At 57.9% G+C, this 15,561-nt stretch overlaps 2 protein-coding genes across 2 annotated transcripts in view; one reads left to right on the top strand and one right to left on the bottom strand.

Annotated features, from left to right (window-relative positions):
- Syt5 (synaptotagmin 5) overlaps positions 1-576 on the bottom strand; it is a 2,343-nt gene extending 1,767 nt beyond the window's left edge. The window contains exon 1 of the mRNA XM_077793286.1: positions 535-576. Within this exon, the coding sequence (XP_077649412.1) occupies positions 535-576 (42 nt within the window). The remainder of the gene's footprint in view (positions 1-534) is intronic.
- Ssc5d (scavenger receptor cysteine rich family member with 5 domains) lies at positions 519-13,937 on the top strand. The gene is made up of 6 exons (XM_077793027.1): positions 519-1,006; positions 2,481-3,077; positions 3,154-3,468; positions 3,673-3,819; positions 9,736-9,900; positions 12,571-13,937. Exons 1-6 carry the CDS (start codon positions 616-618, stop codon positions 13,893-13,895), a joined length of 2,940 nt encoding a protein of 979 aa, XP_077649153.1. The 5' UTR covers positions 519-615; the 3' UTR covers positions 13,896-13,937.
- Positions 13,938-15,561: the final 1,624 nt, after the last annotated feature.

Below are 15,561 nucleotides of genomic sequence, written 5' to 3'. Positions count from 1 at the left end.
CATTTCACTTTCAATTTGCATTTCCTTTATGGATAGTGACAAACTTTTTCTCATATTTATTGTGTTTGGAGAAATGTCTATTCTAGTCCTTAGCCTCTTTTATGTAAGGTTACAAGATGTTTTACTTGAGTTGCTGGGATATCCACGTTTCGGGGATTAACCCCTCATGAGATGGACAGTTTGCCAATATTTCCTCCCCTCATGGAGGCTGCCCTCTCACCCTGTTGATTATTTCCCTTGTTGCACAGAAGCACTTTAGTTTAATGAAGTCTCATTTATTTTTGTTTTTATTGGCTGTGCTTTTGGGCTGGATCCATGAAACCATTGCCAAGACCAATATCACTTTGTGTATCCATTCATATACTGAGGGACGTTTGGGTTATTCCCACCTTTGGGTTATTATGAATAGTGCTGCCATGACATTCGCATACCTGTTTGAATACCTGCTTCAGTTGACCTTGGGTATATTCCTAGTCGTGGAATTTCTGGATCACAGGGTAATTCTACCTTTAGTTTTCCGAGGGACCACCCAACGTGCTTGACTGTGCCGTGTGGCCAACGCAGAAGAGCCTTCATAAACACCCCATCTGGAAGGAGAGATGGGTGAACGAGGGGATGGCACGTGGAGGCCAAGGTGGAGGACTGAACAGCTTCCTGTCTCTAAGTTTTTGCATTTCTTCTATGCCAGGGTCCCCTGGGCTGCGGCTGGTGGCTGGGCCCAGCAGGTGCTCAGGCCGGCTGGAGGTGTGGCATGATGGGCGCTGGGGGACAGTGTGTGATGACAGCTGGGACACACGAGACTCAGCTGTGGTCTGCAGAGAGCTGGGCTGCGGGGGGCCTCGGCAGCCAGACCCTGCTGGGGGCCGCTTTGGCTGGGGTGCGGGCCCCATCTGGCTGGATGATGTCAGCTGTGTGGGGACAGAGAGTTCGCTGTCTGACTGCCCTGCTGCTCCCTGGGGGAAGCACAACTGCGCTCACAATGAGGATGTCGGGGTCACCTGCACGGGTAAGGATGCCATAGCCACCCCCAGACTCCAAGAGGCTTCCAGGAGGAGGAAATGGAAACTTGCCCTGGCACCGATACAACCGAGCATGTCCCAGGCCCCAGCCCTGTGCTGCGTGTTTCCCTACATGTGACCACGTTCGAACTGTAGTGTGGGCTCACCCTGACCAGGGGGTGTTGTGCCCGTTTCACTGAGGAAGAAGCTGAGCATGGGGAGGTTAAGTAATTGCTAGAAGTCACATAGCAACCAAGTGGCAAAGCTGGGACTCCCACCCAGGGGATGTCTTCCTCTTCCTTGTTCCAGAAATCAAAGACAGCCCCCCACAAAGAAAAGGGCTTTATCCTCAGATGAAAGGAAGTGGAAAGAGAGGCATGGAGAGATGGCAAGAAGCCACAGTAGGGCAGCTTCAGCTCCACCTCGAGGCGTGCAGCTGTGCTTACCACATTCACTGAGCCAGGTGCTGGGTCCTCAGAGTGGACACAGCCCTGGTCTTTGAGAAGCTCACAGTTCAGAGAGCGAAAGATGCACAAACAAACCACTGCAAGCCCATGTGACACATAGTTGGGAGGTCCCCAAGGCCATCCTTAGCTCCAGGACTTCAGTAGGATTCACAGAAATCAGAGGCTTATACTTAGGGTGCTGGCTCATCACAGTGAAAGGACATGGATTTAAATGAGTCAAGGAAAGAGGTGTGTGGTGCAGGGCTCGGGGACAGGCTGAACTCTCCCTGCACACAGGAAGGACTGCCAACCAGAGACGTACTCTGAGCCTTGATATCCTTGGTTTTGTAGGGCTTGGTCTTGCTTATGCGGCAGTCCATAAATCACTTGGTCAGCACAGACCATCTAGCATGGCCAACTCTTCCATTGGGCAAGATGATTTGAGGGTTTAGAAGTCCTCTCCCAGTAGCCAGGGGCAAAGGGCCAAGCCTTTCTTCAGGCAGTTAATTCCTGACTGTACACATACGCTACCAAAAAGATGTGAGATGAGTAGTAATGTCCAGAAAATGGAGTCACAACTCCACTGATACTCGGGCCCTTTCCTCCACTCTCTTCCTGAGTGCATAGGAGCCACAGAAGAATCTGAAGCCAGGGAGTGGCCTCTCAGACCTGATGCCACCCTGGTGGTTGGTAAGAATTGCCAAGGAGGTAGAGAAAACCCTCGAAGGCTCAGAAATCTAGGTCTTGATTCAGAGCAGAGGCTGAGGAGTTGGAGAGGTTGGAACAGGAATAAGGGGTGGAGAGGTTTATCACATCCAGACTGTAAGTGCCAAGAAAGCAGGAGATGGTATTGGGTTGGCTCACTACAGTACCCCCAGGGTCTGACATAGTGTGTGGCTCACAGGAAATGCTCCATACATACCTCTAGAATGAACGAACAAATGGGAACTAGGTGACCAGATAGAGGAGGGACCTGAACAGACGATATGCTCCTCATGGTCTCTGATCTTCTCTTTCCTTTCCACCTGCCTTCTAGGGACCCCTGGCCTGGACACCATCTCAGATCCTTTCAGTTGGAGCTGGCTCCCTGGGCTGGGGAGAGGTCAGGATGCCTGGCTCCCAGGAGAGCTTGTCACCAAGCCCTCTGCAAGTCTGACTTCCAGTGTGCTGGAGAAAACCACTAAGGCCCCAGGGAAAATGCCCAAGAGTACTAAGAAGTGGGCGACCAAAATCCCAAAGAGACCAACCACTCAACCTCCTGGGATGCCAACCACTAAACCCTCTAGGGGTCTGAGCACCCCAACCCCCCGAGAACTAACTGCCCAGACCACAATCCTGACCTCTGAGGCCTCCCCCAGACGAACTTCTGAGCCAAAAAGGCCGATCTCTGAGGACCCCCACAGACTGACTTCACATACCACTGCAGCGCTGACTCCTCAGGTGCCCAGGGAAAGGACCTCAAAGACTGTGGCAATGCTGTCCACACAAAGCCCTCGAGACACTACCTCTGAGGCCACTGCCAGGCAAATCCCCCAGGCCTCCCCAGAGATATCTGCTGAGATCCCAGAAGGATCTCCAGAGCCATCCAAGGACTCAGTCCCCTCCCCCACTGCTAGCACCCTCGGGGAACCAGGTGAGTGGTGGAGGAAGGAGTGGGGAACCCAGATGGGCTGCCCCTGCCTCCTGACCCTAGGGCCTTCTACCCACAGGCCCCTTCCGGGTTCGTCTGGCTGATGGACCCAACAGGTGTGCTGGCCGGCTAGAAGTATGGCATGCTGGACACTGGGGGACAGTCTGTGATGACAACTGGGACCTGAGGGATGGCACTGTGGCCTGCTGGGAACTGGGTTGTGGAAAGGTCCGGCCCCGAGTGGGCAAAACTCACTATGGCCCTGGGACTGGGCCCATCTGGTTGGATGACATGGGCTGTAAAGGGACTGAGACTTCGCTAAGTGACTGCCCCTCGGGGCTGTGGGGGAAGCACAACTGTGACCATGAAGAAGACGTGGGGCTCACCTGCACTGGTAGGTGCAGTCTCCCAAGGGGAGGCGGCCAAGGCAATGGGGGGCGGGCAGGGTGACTGCACCAGGGTGCAATCAGAGGACCTGGATCAGAGGGGTCAGGGCTGGGGCACCAACAGGCTCCAGGAGACTCCAGAGGAGCAGGAAGCAGTGGCGAGGACCTCGGCGACAGGGAACTGCGTCAACTGCTGCCCACTTTCTCCCAAGGCTACACAGACGATGACGACTATCCCCCCTGGACCTGGGACCCCACTTCAGGAGAGGACCTGGCCACAGAGACCACTACAGCAGTGGGGTCTGAACGCACGCGTCCCTGGGGCCCCTCTCCAGCCACCCGGAGACTTCCAGACACAGGTGAGGCCTGGCAGGGCGGCCAGGGGCCTCAGGAAACCTCTGCTCCCCTCCCCGCCGGGTTCCAGAAAGACCCAAGTGAGCTGGCCCGGGCCTCTGGGACCCTGGCCAGGCCTCCCGGGCCCAGGGGAGCCCCCTCCAGGGCCGGCTGTCGGCGACGCCCCGAGGCCCTGGGATCACACTGCCCAGCAGGCCCCGAGCCCACGGTCGATCCGGGAACCCGCAGGGCCACGGCAGCAGGCCCCAGGGCCTCCGTGGGGTCCTCGTCCGCCCCGCCCCGAGGCCGCGGCACCACGCCGCCCTCCTCCTCCCGCCGCCCCCTTCCCGCCTCCCGCCGTCCCGCTGCGCTCTCGTTTCTCCGGCACATCTTCCGCCCTGCCGCTTCCCGCTGTCCTCCTCCGCCCCGCTCGGCCGGCTTCCCGCCCTTGTGGTCCAGCACGCCCCCTCCGGAGCGCCTGGCTGCTGGCGTTCTTTCCCGCCTTTCCCCGGCGCCCAGCACGCATGCGCACGCGGTGGGCAGGCGTTCCCGGCGCCTCGTGACGTCACAGGGCGCTGCGCGTCCTGATTGGCTGGATGGCCCACGGCTACGGCGATGGAGGTGGGATGAAGCGCCGGAGGTGCCTGGAACCCTGTAGCCTGCCCCAGAGAGAGAGAGGAAGGGACCTGGCCCTGGGGGCGCTGTGACTCGGGTGGGGGGCTCAGGCAGAAAGTAGGACTGCCCGTCCCGCTTCCCAAGCCGGAAACTGGAGCTGCCAGCAGTGCTGCACCTCCTTCAGGTGTGGCCAGGCTTTCATCGCCCGGTGCCCTGCAACCTGGTGCGGCCTCCCTGGCCTGTAGCGCCCCCTCGTGGCAGAGACGGCCACTTGCGGGACACCTGCCCTGCAGAGGCGGCCTTCCCCAGCTAGATCCCGCAGCGCAAGTAAACGCAGAGTTACCAACTGCGCAAGGGAAATCTACACAGTCTCGTGCACAGACCTGATAAGACCTGAGAGGGACCGAGAGGTGGGGTGGGGCGTGGAGGAAATGACAGGCATGAATTCGTTTCTAAAGTGGCAGTGCAAGAATGACCTCTCTTTGAGCCCTCATTTCTTCCTCTGGCGGTGGGAACTTGGGTTCCAGAGTTGTTGGAAAACCTCAAGGAGAGCTCGCTGTCTGTGCTGGACAGGCACGTTTCCAGCCACCAGGTGGTGTAAGGCCTGTTGCTAACCCCACGTTTCGGATAGGGAAAAGAAAGGATCGGGAAGTTCATCTCTAACGCAGAAGCCCTGATGGGAATCAGCTTTAAAAAGACTTGACACATCTTGCTCCTTGGATTGGGGAGGATCTATGCTACTTAGTTAGAAGCTGGAGTTCTGGCCTCTGTCTCCCCCACCAGCTGCCAATCTAGGCTCCATGGGGACCGGAACTGATGGGCGACAACAGTTCCCAATCCAAAGAGCAAAATGTGTGTGAAATTGCTTCGAACCACAAAGCGATGGTTGTTACAGTTATTTACTGGAAATTTCCAGCAACTGTAGTATCCCAGGGACGGAGTGATTATTTTTAGTAGTAGAATCAAGGAAAACCTCATGGAGGTGGTGGTATGATTTCACCAGCAGAAAAGAGCAGGAGGGAATTCTCAGAGGAGCAAAGGCCAGAGGGGAGAAATTTGCATTGCTCAATATTTGCATTGAGGCTGTCAATCATAGGCAGATTTTAAACTATAAAGGATCTGTATCCATCTCTATTGCTGCCATAATACGAATTTAATGACTAAAAACATGAACTTATTTTCCTGCAGTTTTGTAGGTCAGCAGTCAGGCATCGGTCTCACTGGGCTAAGATCAGAATCCCTGCAGGGCTGCTCCCTCCGGGAAGCCCCAAGGGAGAACCCCCCCCCCCTTGCAGCTCCTGGCCTCCCGGCCCCTTCCTCCACCTTCAGAGTCAGTAATATGGCATCTCTCTGAGGCTCTCTGTCTTTACAGCCTTGTCACTCTGGCTTCACAGCTTCCCTGATTTTAGGGATGTGTATGATTAGTTTGGGCCCAGAATCATCTCCCACCCGAGGTCGGGGTCCTTACATATCAGCAAAGTCCCTTTGGCCATATTCACAGGTTTTGTAGATTAGGGGATGGTATTTTTGGAGGTGGGGGCGTCATTCTGCCTACGTGTTTGGGTCTAGGATGGGGCTTGGAACTCAGACTTTCCACTTGATGTTGAATGAGTGAGTGAAGGAGAGTCTGCAGTGTAAGCCCCGAGGAGTGTGCAGGGATGACACTGGAGGCTGTGCAGCTGGAGTCCCACTTCCAGTTCCACAGAGCCGCATTTCTTGGAGCTTCCTGGCTGATGGCCTTTGGAGGCAGACGTTAATTCACGTCAGAGGCCAGCTGTGTGTCAGGTTGTGGACCCATCCCTGGGAACACAGCGGTGAGGAACACAGCAGAGGCTGGAGAGGTCCTGAGGTTGTGCTTTGAACCGGAGCAGTCAAGAGACACCTCAGAAGGTGCCATTTGCACAAAGACCTTGGGGGAGAGTGGGAGAAAGCCATGCAGCTCTCCAGGTGAGGGGTTCCAGGGAGGGACCAGGGTGAGCAGAGGCCCCGAGGGAAGCTCCTCAGCTGGCTTGAGGAGCCTCCGCCAGGTCGGGGGTGCCGGGTGGTTGGCAGAGGGCAGGAAACAGTGATGATTCGAGGAATGGGCTATGGGTGAAAGGAGCAGGCGGGAGCCTAGGAGGTCTAAGCCAGAGGTGGCGGTGATCCCTCTGTCAGGGAAGAGATGTGGATGTCTTCAAGCCAGATCTGGGGGTTGAGCTGAGGGGCCAGGTCAGGGGTTGGGGGAGGCCAGGAGGTGGGGGACCCACCTGCCATGTGGGGCGGGTGCCCAGCAGCCAGGGTGGGCATGTCAGGAGACATCAGTGTTGCAGTCCTGCGGCTCAGAGGAGCATCTGCGCTGAGAAGTGAAGAGGCCAGGCCAGTGGACGGCTGTGTGTATGGTCGTCCCTGCCACCTGCCACTGAGGAGGTGGGATGACCTGTATTTGGGATATTGTCGTAAGCCATTGCTGCAGGAGGTCATGCAGAGAGAAGAGGGTCCTAGATCAAAAGCAAGATCAAGTGTAGGTGTTAGATCACATCATAACAGTCGTGCTGAGTACATGATGCTGACCGGGTTTAATTCCTTCCTCCTGGTGCAGCGTTAGGAGGTAACGACTGTCCTGGGCCCCATTTTGCAGATAAGGAGATTGGGGTAGAGAGATGTCAGAATAGCAAAAGGCAGGGCTTAGGTAAAAACTCGAGTTTACTCCACAACATGGAGACTGGTAAGGACAGAATCAGTCCTGAAGAATCCAGGGAGCATGGAGTGGGGAGACCTCATCCAGGGAGGAATTGGGGAGGTCTTTGAGCTAAACCAGGAGTGGGGTGAGGCTTGGGGGTCTGTGCCCAGAGGGAAAGAGGACCCAGTCAGAACAGGGGAGAAGCCTGGGCCCGAAGCCTGACATGGCACTAAGCTGTGTGACTGTGGTGATGTTCCTCGAACTCTCTGAGCTTCAGTGGAGTCATCTGTGGCAATTCAGAAGCTTCCCAGTCACTCCCTCCGCCCAAGACCAACAAAAACCAAACCCTCTGACAGTACCAAGGATGTGGGGTACAGGTGGGAGCGAGGATTGGCACCCCCCTGCAGCCTGGTGATGCCCGGGGAAAGCCCCTGCTGCCCACACGGCAATCCTGTGTCAGTGCCAAGCCTGAGGCAAGGCAGGGTTCCCCAGCCACCTGGGCAGCTCCTTTTAGCAGGAGTCCCGGGCAGATCTGTCTGGTGGGCAGGTCACTGGTTATAGGTTCAGTGTGGAATATTACACAGGTTTAAAAAGAATGAACCAGAGTTACATTACTTCAGGGTGAAGAACAGCATATCCTGTGCCCAGCTCTGTGACCCCATGAAGTGGACGTCCTGAGGATACCCATTTTACAGATGAGGACTCTGGGTCACAGAGAAGTTACTTGCTTACCCAACCAGTTAGGGACACAGCGGGCAGTCACAGTCAACACGAGGTTGAAGGAAAACAGGTTCCAAGTGCTGAGCGCATGGCTCTGAACGCGCATGCGCTGTTCCGACACCGGGAGCGTCGCCCTCTGCGGCACAGTGTCCCGAGTGTCCCGCACGCGGAAGCCAGTGTGAGCACCTGCGTGAGAGTGACAGCCACGTCCCGCCGCGGCTCCCTCTGGAGAAGGGAGGGACGTAACTGGTCCTTCTTTTAAAAAACACTTAAAAAGTATATTTTAATGAAATCCAGCCACACCCAGGGACGGTGAGCATGTAGTGACCTCAGCACTGGCCGGGTGCACAGGGGCGCGTCTGCAGTTGGTGGGCCGCGTCCAACAGGTGGTCAGCTTGGAGTGTGTCCCTAGTGGAGTCCTCCGGAAGTCCACCCTCTCGGAAAATCTTTAACACTTCACGAAAATGGACTGTTTTCCCTCTTTTTCTTTCATCATTTCTTAAATCGCTAGCGCGGCTAATGGGTTTCAAGTTCCCTAGGAGTGTGCCTTCCTGTAGGATTCCAGAGCCATCCATCCCCTTGGTGTTAAGAAGGGCGAGAAATGTAGCTGATTAAGAATGGAGCAGATACGGTGGCTGTAATCCCAGTGACTCAGGAAGCTCAGGCAGGAGGATCACAAGTTCGCTGCCAGCCTGGGCAACTTAGTGAGACCCTGTCTCAACAAAATTTAAAAAGGGAGTTGTAAGGGCTGGGTTGGGGCTCAGTGGTGGAGCGCTTGCCTAGCGTGGGAGGGGCCCTGGCTCCATCCCCAGTACCAAAAAGGGGGGAAAGTGATTAACAACCTGAAGACATGGCTGGGCGAGCGTGGAAGTGGACCCTGTTCCTTGGGCACTAGCACATCAGTGTAGCAGAGGTTTGTGCAGGTGGGGCAGCTAGCCTCAGAGATCAGAGTGATCGCGTCTCAGCGCCTGGGGCCTGGGCCCTGCCCTTCTGCCTGGTTTTGAGTGTGGAGGGGGGAGGGTCTTAGCAGGCCCCTCATTGGAAAGTGGGCGGAAGGGAGTTCCGGGGGAGGCAGCAGATTCCTGCAGAGCACTGGGGGACTGGGGACTGATGCCCAGGGGACTTCACAGTGGACCGTGGGGACTCGTGGGAAAGCGTAAGCCCGGAGGGGCCTGGCAGGCTCCATGTGTGAAGAGGCCTCTAAGGTCAGAATTGGGGGACACGGTCACAGAAGTCGGTCTGGGTGTGGTCAGAGCAGTGGGCAGGGAGCTCTGTGGAGGCCAGGGAGATGCTCTTCCTTTCTGACGCTTCAGTCAGTCAGTGGCCATGTTTGTGGGTTCTGTCCCAAGAAAAGGGATCAACAAAGTTAGAAGACTGAATCATCTTTCTATTCTCCCCTAAATGAAATTTTATGTTGATGATAAACCTATATAAACTTGTTATATAAGGTTGTTCTACAGACTATCCAAGTGTATCTGGCCAGAAAACCTAGGGAGGGCTGGGGTCGTGGCTCAGAGGCAGAGCGCTTGCCTAACACAGGTGACGCACTGGTTGGATCCTCTGCACCACAAAAAAATAAATTAAATAAAAGTATTGTGTCCATCTACAACTAAAAAATAGTAATAATAAAAAAGAAAAGGTAAAAGAAAGAGACCAGGGAGCACGGTGTCGGCGGTGGGCAGAGTCACTGGTTCCCCAGGGAAAGGAAGACAGGCCGGCCGGGGACTCAGGGAACTGGAACCACCAGCGCTCTTGCTCTATGAGCTGCCTTTGCCACAGGCTCTGTTCCTAGTAGCAGGAGTGTGCCACTTGGCCACCAGGGTGGCTGTAGGACTGGGGAGTAGTCTGCGTGATGGACTCTCTGGGGCCTGGTGCTGCCCGCATGGGGCTGGGCCAGTTGGGGCCCAAAGCCAGGTCAGACCCAACCTTCTTCCTCTTGTCTCTCCAGGTGACCAGGATGGTGACAAATCTTCCTGGACATGGGACACACCTTCCAGAAGGGACCTGGCCAAGGGGACTCCCACTGCAGCCACAGCTGGACCCACTCTAACCACTGGCACCACCAAGAGCCCAGGCCAGCCCTCTCCAGCTCCAAGGGCCCCTGGGGACAGAGGTGAGGCACGTGCCCAGGGAGGGTAGAGGTAGGCTCCAGACCCCCCAGAGGTAGCCCAGCTCTTGCCCCAGGAAGACCCAACAGAAGTGCATCCTGAGACCCAGGGCACTGTGCAGACCAGGGCATCCCAGGAGCCATCCACAGGTGCATTTGGTAACGTCAGAGCAGGGAGCCAGCCTCTGGCCCTCATGAGTGGAGGCTGGGGTGGTGTTAGGCACAGGACGGTCCCTCAGCCAGAGCCACGCAGCCCCAGATGCCAACAGGGCTGAGGGGGAGGCATGGCCCACAGTCCACAAGTCACCGCGGCCAATGAGAGAGTGCCAGTAACTCCCAGAGAAAGCAGAGGCAAGCCCTGGGGCTGGGTGTGTGCAGAAGTGCTCCCACGGGAGCCCGGCTGTGGGGCAGCAGCCCTGGGAACAGGGCAGCCCGGGAGCAGCCATTTGACAGAAGCAGTCTCGAGCACTTAGTGGAATGAAGTGGTCATGGACGGGGACCCAGAAATCCCACTCCCAGGACGGTTCCGCAGAGGAATTCTCATACAGGCTTACCAAGGGAGGCAGGCATGAGGACGTCCGGGAACTCTGGGGTTCGCAGGGCCTGGAGGAGAGTGCAGGTGGGTGAGCGACGTAGTGGGCCCGGGATGGGCGCTCCGGATGCATGCCCGCTGGGCGCGGCGGGGCCTGGCCTACACCAAGGCGGAAGTCAGAAAGAGAAGGAGGTTTTCAGCTGAACGGTTTTTTGCAAAAGTTAAAAGCACAACACAAAAATACACACACACACACAAACACACTCACACACTTACAAAACATGCTGTGGAGGACACAGGCGTATTTAAGGCCATGTGTCAAATGCATTGGTGAAGTACCTGTGAGAGAGGGTGATGGGGTGGAGAAGGGCCAGGAGGAATGACACAGCTCGGCCCTCTGCACCTGGGCTCTGACAAGCTGAGACCACCACCGTTCCCAGGGTCTGAGGCTGCAGTCCACAGCCACGTCGAGATTCTTGAAATAATGACTAAAAACATTCAGTGGTGCACCCGCGCTGAGTGCTGTTGGAGCACCCTGTGCGTCATTCCCTCGGTCCCCGTGACGCTCCCCAAACCCAGGGGAATTGAGGCAGGCATCCGTGACACAGCCTCAGTAGCCTGAGTGCTTGTTCCCTGCCGGGACTTGTGCTGTGCTTCACGCAGCCACCGTCCCTCTGGGTCCCTGTGGCTGCTCTACAGGGATTTGGTCACCTCTGGTGTATGGGTGGGGATCACACTGAGACTCAAGCAGTGAAGGAACTTGCCCGTGTCACCCAGCCTGGGGAGAGAGCCTGGCAGAGGCCCAGCCCTTGGCTTCTCTGCTTCTGGAGGCCGCTAGTAGAGGGCATGGGAGCGGGGGCACCTCCAAGACCCCAGGCCTGGTGGGATCTCCAGAGCGGTGCTGTTCCACGTGGCGTTCAGCACGGGCCGCTGTTGGAATTTAAGTGAGGTGACATTTTGAACGATGACCCACCCTGTCCCTCATTCATGCTGGTCACATTTCAAGTGTTCGCCAGCCACCAGCGGCTAGTGGCCACTGAATTCTGACGCTTGGCTGGTGGAACAGCCCCTCACTGAGAAGGGGAGATCTGAAACCTAGACTTGGGTGCCAACTGCCCGGCTCCGGTCTCACCCCGGAACCTGCCCAGTGTGTCTGTCGCCTCGGCAGGTTCCCTGTGCTCTGCCTCTCTGCTCGCCTCTGTGAGAAGGAGATGAGCTCTCAGGAAGGGGAACCAGGCCAGGGGCAGCCAGCCCCTCACTCCATTGGGCACAGAATGAAAGGGGCACAAAACCCACAGTGACCAAGATAATGCCACCCTATTACAGTGTCGCTAAAAATCAGAATTAATGTGAAAAAGTCCCACGATGAAGTAAATACCAGAATTAACTAAAGACAGGATCCTACCCACCTCGCTCCACTCCCCTTAACCCAGCCCTGTTGGAGCCTGTCCTTAAAATTTAGTTATTTAGCTCATTGTGGATTTTCTACATTGATTTTGTTTAAAATTTTGCCTTGAAGTACTTATTTTGATTCCTGAGATCACCTCTCCCATCTCCCAGCCTGCTTCCCTGCTCAGGCACCCTGCGCCACACCCTGCATCTGTGCCCAGGCCGCCCCCTCCTCAGCCAGCCCCCTCCGCAGCCAGCCCCCTCCGCAGCCAGCCCCCTCCGCAGCCAGCACCCTCCGAAGCCAGCACCCTCCGCAGCCAGCACCCTCCGCAGCCAGCACCCTCCGCAGCACCCTCCGCAGCCCCATCTCTGTTCAGCACCCTCCTCAGCCCCATTTCTGTTCAGCACCCTCCTCAGCACCCTCCGCAGCCCCATCTCTGTTCAGCACCCTCCTCAGCACCCTCCGCAGCCCCATCTCTGTTGAGCACATCTGGCTGGGACTTCCTGCCTCAGGCAGAGGATAGAGGACGCCAGGTGGCGTCTGGAGCCTCGGAGGAGGAGGAGGAGGAGGAGGAGGAGGAGGAGGAGGAGGAGGAGGAGGAGGAGGAGGGAGGAGGGGCACTAGGGCCAGGCGAAGTCTGCTGGAGACCCATGATGTCGTGAGCTCCCAGCCCTCCAGTTGAGTGCGTGCGGGACCCAGGGTGGGCGGGGCAGACTGACCTCAGATGGACCTCTGTCCCTCCCACCTCCTCCAGGTTCCCCGAGGAAGCCGCCGTGGTCGGGGCGCCGACTGTCACAGCCCACCGCAGCCCGCACAGCGGCCCCCACCCCATCCCACGCGCCCTCCCCCTCGCCAGGGCCCTCGGGTCCGCTGGTCCTGGACTGGGCTGCACCGCGGGGAGTGACCTCGGACCCTGCTGACACTCCTCCACCCACCCCAACCCTGCCCCCCTTGACAACAGCTGACCTTGCTCCGTCCACCGCTGACTCCAGTGGGGTTCCGGCTGTGACCCCGGAGCTCTCCTCCATGCCGTCCTCCACCTCGCCCCAAGAGCCGACCTCTGGCCCCTCCACGCCGTCAGGGCTGACCCCAGAATCTGTCACTGCCCCACACATGGAGACAGCTTCTTACCCCAAGACAGCCCCAGAACCTTCTGGATCCTCAGACCCCTCCACAAGCCCTGGCCCCACTGGAACCACACCCCCCACCCCCCACCCCACTACCTCCCTTCACCCCACCACAGTGCCTCCTCCTCCTATGACCCTTGACCTCACCATGACCCCTCCCCCCACCACAGCCTCTCCACCTACCGTGACAGCTGAGCCTGCTGCCACCATTCACCCTAGTAGGACTCCTGACCCCATCTCCACTCCAGCCCTCTCCACCAGGTCCCTTCCAGCCTCCCTGGGGACAGAACTCCCTTCTCCCACTCTGGCACCAAAGGACAAGCCCAGCTTGCACCCCCAGCTGACTTCGGTGGGGACCTCTCACACGCCCACACTCCAGGTACTAAGCCTGGACCCCTCCCCAGCCTCCGGGTCCAGCCGCTCTAGGGCCTCTCCAGCGCCCAGTGTGGACCCACTATCCACAGAGGGCTTCAAGCCACCCAGAAGCCAGACCCCCAGATTAACCCCTCCACCTGCCCACACCCCACACTCAGCCTCTGACCCCACAGTACCTCCTGACCTCCACCTGCCTCCCAGGGCTCGCCCCTTGGACCAACCACCCCCTGATCCCCTTGTCCCCGGCCAGATCCCAGGTCCCCTGGGCCCGTGCCTGTCCCCAGCACCACCTGTAAGAGTCATGGCTTGTGAGCCACCTGCCTTGGTGGAGCTGGTGGACGCTGTGAGGGCCGTGGGTGACCAGCTGCAGAGGCTGACCCAGGTCCTGGAACAAGACCGTCAGGAGCGCCGAGCCCTGGAGCTGGGGCTGGCCCAGTTGGCAGAGGCCGCCCAGGGCCTGGGGCACCTGGGGGAGGCTGTGAAGAGACTGGCAGAGGTGGCCTGGCCCCCCAGCACGCCTGTGCCCACCACCACCACCCCAGAGGAGGAGGAGAGACCTCTGAGGGGAGATGTGTGACCCTGTCCAGGACTTGGGGAGCTTGATGTACTCTCAAACAAAGAAAGCCAAGCCTCTGGTGAAAAGCAAGGCGTGTGAGACCAGTGTTTCTGGGCGATTCTGGGAGCTCTGGAGAGAGTCCCAAGACAGACCTCTATCTCTGGGTGGTTGTGGAGGTGGTGACAGTAAGATGGCAGCAGTGGTGAGGGTGACGGTGACGATTTTCATGAGGGTAATCATGGTGATGGCAGTGGTGGTTATGATGACGGGGTGGTGATGGAGATGGTGCTGATGGTGACGGCGGCAGTGAGGATGGTGGGGTGAGGATGGTGAGGATGGTGGTGAGGATGGTGAGGAGGATGGTGAGGATGGTGGGGAGGATGGTGGGGAGGATGGTGAGGAGGATAGTGAGGATGGTGGGGAGGAGGATGGGGAGGATGGTGGTGAGGATGGTGATGCAGTGGTGAGGATGGTGGTGAGGATGGTGAGGAGGATAGTGAGGATGGTGGGGAGGATGGTGGGGAGGATGGTGAGGATGGTGGGGAGGATGGTGAGGAGGATAGTGAGGATGGTGGGGAGGATGGGGAGGATGGTGGTGAGGATGGTGATGCAGTGGTGAGGATGGTGGGGAGGATGGTGGGAGGATGGTGAGGATGGTGGGGAGGATAGTGAGGATGGTGGGGAGGATGGTGGGGAGGATGGGGAGGATGGTGGGGAGGATAGTGAGGATGGTGGGGAGGATGGTGGGGAGGATGGTGGGGAGGATGGTGGGGAGGATGGTGGTGAGGATGGTGATGCAGTGGTGAGGATGGTGAGGACGATAGTGAGGATGGTGGGGAGGATGGGGAGGATGGTGGTGAGGATGGTGACGCAGTGGTGAGGATGGTGGGGAGGATGGTGAGGAGGATAGTGAGGATGGTGGGGAGGATGGTGATGCAGTGGTGAGGATGGTGGTGAGGATGGTGAGGAGGATAGTGAGGATGGTGGGGAGGATGGTGAGGATGGTGGTGAGGATGGTGACGCAGTGGTGAGGATGGTGGGGGGGAAGGTGAGGAGGATAGTGAGGATGGTGGGGAGGATGGTGATGCAGTGGTGAGGATGGTGGGGAGGATGGTGAGGAGGATAGTGAGGATGGTGGGGAGGATGGTGACACAGTGGTGAGGATGGTGGGGAGGATGGTGGGGAGGATGGTGAGGATGGTGGGGAGGATGGGGAGGATGGTGGGGTGAGGATGGTGAGGATGGTGAGGAGGATGGTGAGGATGGTGGGGAGGATGGTGGGGAGGATGGTGAGGAGGATAGTGAGGATGGTGGGGAGGAGGATGGGGAGGATGGTGGGGAGGATGGTGGTGAGGATGGTGATGCGGTGGTGAGGATGGTGAGGAGGATAGTGAGGATAGTGGGGAGGATAGTGAGGATGGTGGGGAGGATGGTGGGGAGGATGGTGAGGATGGTGGGGAGGATGGTGGTGAGGATGGTGATGCAGTGGTGAGGATGGTGGTGAGGATGGTGAGGAGGATAGTGAGGATGGTGGGGAGGATGGTGAGGATGGTGGGGAGGATGGTGGGAAGGATGGGGAGGATGGTGGTGAGGATGGTGGTGAGGATGGTGGGGAGGATAGTGAGGATGGTGGGGAGGATGGTGACACAGTGGTGAGGATGGTGGGGAGGATGGTGAGGAGGATAGTG

This window comes from Urocitellus parryii, chromosome 15, assembly GCF_045843805.1.
Source record: "Urocitellus parryii isolate mUroPar1 chromosome 15, mUroPar1.hap1, whole genome shotgun sequence".
Classification (NCBI taxonomy): Eukaryota; Metazoa; Chordata; class Mammalia; order Rodentia; family Sciuridae; genus Urocitellus; species Urocitellus parryii.
The sequence above is the reverse complement of the archived record's forward strand: the minus strand, read 5'-3'. Positions and strand labels throughout refer to the sequence as shown.